The sequence below is a fragment of the Triticum dicoccoides genome, chromosome 5A, assembly GCF_002162155.2.
Source record: "Triticum dicoccoides isolate Atlit2015 ecotype Zavitan chromosome 5A, WEW_v2.0, whole genome shotgun sequence".
Classification (NCBI taxonomy): Eukaryota; Viridiplantae; Streptophyta; class Magnoliopsida; order Poales; family Poaceae; genus Triticum; species Triticum dicoccoides.
This window is the reverse complement of record NC_041388.1, coordinates 425,092,139-425,096,922: the sequence shown is the minus strand read 5'-3', so window position 1 is coordinate 425,096,922 and position 4,784 is coordinate 425,092,139. Positions and strand designations below refer to the sequence as shown.

Here is a 4,784-nt window from a genome sequence, read left to right as displayed (position 1 = left end):
ACAAAAATAAGAATACCTAGGAAAACCAAGCAAAATTCAAAAACAGAAAAAACGAGAACACGTGCAGGAAACAAAATGGTGTGCTTGCAGACTAGTTTCCCACCATCTTCTTCAAGCTCAGTGGGAGGCTTTTAGTTTAATCTTTATTTCAAAAACAAAAAGACTAGAAGGCGTAATATCAAATCTCAGTCCACACATTGGGCTTGACGGTGCACACAAATGGGCCGAGCCCTTGTCATATCCCAAGTTGGAAGGCCCTGCCCTACCCCATTTTTTTCAAGATTCCGAAACTCCGAATGGGGAAAGATTTTTTGCGCGTAAGCAAATATCCCCGGAGACCAGGCCAACCACACCGGAGCCAGAGAAATATCTCCTTCGCTTTTGCACTTTTCTTTTGGGGGGTCCCCGACACGTCACAGCACAGCACCGCTGCTCCCCCGGCGATGGCCTGCGGCGGCGGCGGCGAGTCTGAGGCGGAGCGGCGGGCAGAGCTGCTGCGCGAGATAACGGAGGAGGGCGGCTTCGCTTTCGTCGCCTCGGCGGAGAAGGCGGCGGCGGGGGACCTGCGGGCGGCGGAGGCGGCGCGGGAGATGGCGTGGGAGCAACTCCACTCGGGGCCCTGGAGCGAGGTCGGCAGCGCGTGGAGGGACGCCTACGCGCTCGCCTGCCTCCACGTCGCGCGCCTCCGCCGGGCCGCCGCCGACCGCCGCGCCGCGCTCCGGGCGCTCGACATGGGGCTCATCATGGGGGGAAACCTCCTCCGCGCCGATCTCGAGGCCGCCCTGGCCTCCATCGCCGCGGAGCCGAGCGACGGCGAAGGTGACGGCGCGGAGGCTGTCGATGAGGAAGCCAATAGGTGGAGGGAAGGGCTCGACAGGAACCGTGACATCGCCGATGTGAGACCGCTACTGCCTTCGTAAGATTTCGTGCGTGTGTGCGTGGGGCTGTGGGCAGTACCACCACTAAGGCTTAATTTTGTAGGGGCTTGTTGCAGAATGCCTATTTTTCAATGTTTCATAAGGCTGCAATTTACTAAATTTAGACTTTTATAGTTCTTATTGTGCAAAGATCTCATGTTGCTACATTAGGTGCACAATCTTAAGTAAATTATGCGTGTGAAATGATGTGTCCCATTGTGATTGTCAGGGCATTGATACAGTGAATGATGTCATGAGTTGTCCGGATATTTGACCCAAAAAATAGGTGTAGATTATCTGCAGTGATTATAAGATTCTTTTTCTAGTTACCTCGTTGCTTCCTTGTTTTCTGTATTGTTGTGCGGATGAGGGCATTTATAGTTCATTTCTTGGTGTATTGTTGTTAATGATGCTATAATTTTTTCAGGCCCTCAAAATTCTTCCAACAAAGTCTTTATCTTGTAAGGAAATCGCAAGACGATCGTGTATATCTTTGGAGGAGTTTATATGTGATCACTTTTTACCTGAGACCCCTGTTATAATCAGTGGCTGCATCGATCATTGGCCTGCGATGACAAAATGGAAGGACATCCAGTACCTAAAGAAGATTGCTGGGGATCGGACTGTTCCTGTTGAGGTAAATGCTTCTCCTTAAAGTAGATGTTGAAATACAAAAACCAGCTGTTTCTATTTTGATGATTCATCATACCTGTTTGTGCTGATATGTGATTCTGCATTTCATTACAAATGTGCATCAAACCCTGGTGGTTCAATGCTTGTTATTAGTTCTCAAAGGCCTTCACATCCCATAGAAATAAATTATGAAGCTTAATGCTGATCTCTTTTCTGCTGATATGGAACAAAATGTGCATCTAACCTTGATGCTCGATAACATTGTTTGTAAAAGTGGCTTCAAAGTTTGATCTTCAGCGCACTTGTCTTACACATCCCTTTACACTATAGTACCACGCTTGCTTAGTTGCTTACACAATAAGCACATTTTTGAGAAATTTTATCCAATTGTGCTTTCTTTTTGCAAGTTTGGAACATATATCTTTTGCCTTGGCCGTCAGATTCATATGTCTATCAAACTTCCTTTTGAACTGCTTTGTTTTTTGTCACGTTTATTTGTTCCATCTTTGACACTATTCACTTATTTTGTGTTTGTTGTTTTACCGACCATGTTATTTCGAAAACCCTAAGTGTGTGTATTTCTTCACGGGTTTTTTGCCAATGTGATTCCATGCCCTTTTTACGTGCTTCACTTTGCTATGCTTTTGCCTGTATCATCTTTACTTAACCATGCTGGTGTTTGTAAGAATTACAAAGAACCAATTCTCCTGATGTTGAAACATATTAGTATAGCTGTGTAAAATCTTGTTCCGTTAAGAGAATATCCAGGAATGCCAGTTGACAGTAGCTAGCTATTTATATGCAATCCAAGCCAGTTCAATTCGTGCTTGCTTCTAGTAGTTTAGGACCCATGCTTAGTTAAGATTTTAGAAAGAACACTACTCCTTGTATTAATTTCCTAGTGATGTATGACCCTTGCTTAGTGACTATTTTAGAAGGAACATTTCCCCTTGCTTCAATTTCCTAGTGGTTTTGGTGCACTGATATAGTTGACTCCGTGTCAGGTTGGGAAGAGCTATGTTTGCAGTGAGTGGAAGCAGGAGCTTATCACGTTCTCCCAGTTCCTTGAGAGGATGTGGTCAACCGCCTGTCCTTCAAATTTGACATATCTAGCTCAGCATCCATTATTTGAGCAGGTGGAAGCTGTCATTGTTGAATCCTTAGTAAAAGTTATTTTTTATGGAAGAGAAAATGTCTTAGTTCAGCTGTCAGATTTTAGTTATTGACGTTTGGCAGATAAAAGAGCTTCATGAAGACATAATGGTTCCTGACTACTGTTATGCTGGTGGAGGGGAACTCCAATCACTTAATGCTTGGTTTGGTCCACACGGGACAGTGACACCATTGCACCACGACCCGCATCACAACATTTTAGCTCAGGTATACGGGAATATACTGTTTTTACCTTTGATTGTTGGTTTCTAGAGTTAATAACCAACACTTGATGTTCCTGTACCTTAAAACTTGAACAGGCATTTTGCAAGTAGATATTTGCTTGATAACAAATTATCCATATTATCTTGGAAATGGTGTTCTGTTATGCGATTAATTTATTAGTTTTAACTGTGTTTCCTTCAGTCCTCGATATGTATGCAAGTAACTCTGCATATTTGAGTTCTCTAACGAAATGTTGCATCTATGTAATTTGTTAAACAATATTAAGAAACTCATAATCATTAGATATAGCGTAGAGGTAATCACAAGCGGCTCTTTGAGCCAGGAATTGGGAATTACCTAAGGAGCTTCGCCTGCCAGGCTGCAGCGTAATTTTTGTTCTTGTGATACAGACTTTAACCTTCCAGTCAAGACTGCTGATGACCTTGTGAGTGTTTGTGTTAGAAATTATTCTGCCCTCATGTTGAGCTTCATGTAGCTCAGTGGCTTCATTTGTTTCGACTGTAAATGTTCTAGTATATTTCTGGATGATGCCTGTTAACATTTCCTTTATATAACTTTATCATCAGTTGTTATTAATAATACTTCTCCATACCAGGTCTTGGGCAGGAAGTATATTAGACTCTATCCTGGTTCTGTATCCGAAGACTTATACCCACACACAGAAACTATGTTAAGCAATACTAGTCAGGTACAGACAATCTGTTCTGACAAGTTACATGTTGGAAAGGAAGAATACCCTTACAGATCATCACAGCGGTACATATAGTTTTGGCAGCTGAATATTGTAATACTGAAATTCCAGATTTTTATTAGTAATACTCTCTTGTTGTCCATTACTCATTGCAAACTGGAGCTTTATTTTTGGGGCTAAATCAGTAAACTATGATAGATCACCACCCACTCTATAGGTCTTTTTTATTTCTTTCTTCGGTTGCTTGTCCACCCCCACCCCCACCCCTATTTCGGTGTTGTGATTTTTCAGTTTTCTTCTGTAGGTACAGCAATACAGGGTTATATTGGCCTTCCCCTTATGGTTCCATATTGTCCATTATCCACATGACATGTTCTTACAGTTTTTTTGGGGGCACAAATGCAATGCAATAGTGTGTAAATAAAGACAATTCTTGGTATTATATTGTGCTAATGAATGCCTCTGCAGGTGGATCTTGACAACATAGATATGGATGAGTTCCCAAAGGTAGAAAACCTTGATTTCATGGACTGCATATTGGAGGAAGGTGACATGCTGTATATTCCTCCGAAATGGTGGCATTACGTCAGATCTCTTTCGATTAGTTTCTCCGTTAGCTTTTGGTGGCGTACAACAGTTATAAGTCCGAGCGTGTAATGAAAACATTTTGGTCTTTGATACATCAGGACCGGATCTCAGGACTCAGGAACTTGGTAAGCCTGACTGGACACATTGTTTCAACATTCTGTCGCCCACTGTTGCGTGGATGTAGTCGTTTGTACCTACTATTGCAGATGTACATGGTTATTTTTACTATGATTATTTTGGACATTTAATTGCTGTTATTGCAGATGAACACTGTTACCTATACTATAATTATTTTGGACATTTAATTGCTGCTAAACGCCTAAACCTTTATATTATGTTGCCCTCTGATGCTTGAGCTTGATTTTTTTTCATGAGACTTGAGCTTGAGATTGAAAGGCTGATGCATTTTATGAGGCTCTGTAACACATGATTGTCATTTCTTTGGGGGAGAAAGCTGCAACTGTGATGTCCCTAATACTCCAATGGTTATGATTTTACTGCACTTCGGTCTCTCTGTTATGTTCATTCATTCTAGATCCTGAAAAGTTGGAATATTT

The 4,784-nt window shown here is 42.3% G+C and overlaps 1 protein-coding gene across 2 annotated transcripts; it reads left to right on the top strand.

Annotated features, from left to right (window-relative positions):
• Positions 1 to 367: 367 nt before the first annotated feature.
• LOC119302039 (lysine-specific demethylase JMJ30-like) lies at positions 368 to 4,468 on the top strand. Of its 2 annotated transcripts, none has more exons than XM_037579053.1 (6): positions 368 to 896; positions 1,345 to 1,554; positions 2,555 to 2,686; positions 2,787 to 2,930; positions 3,544 to 3,636; positions 4,108 to 4,468. In XM_037579053.1, exons 1-6 carry the CDS (start codon positions 444 to 446, stop codon positions 4,294 to 4,296), a joined length of 1,221 nt encoding a protein of 406 aa, XP_037434950.1. In that variant the 5' UTR covers positions 368 to 443; the 3' UTR covers positions 4,297 to 4,468. The 2 variants fall into 2 exon arrangements, with proteins under 2 accessions (XP_037434950.1, XP_037434952.1); XM_037579055.1 differs by having other exon boundaries at positions 3,544 to 3,704; positions 4,108 to 4,270.
• Positions 4,469 to 4,784: the final 316 nt, after the last annotated feature.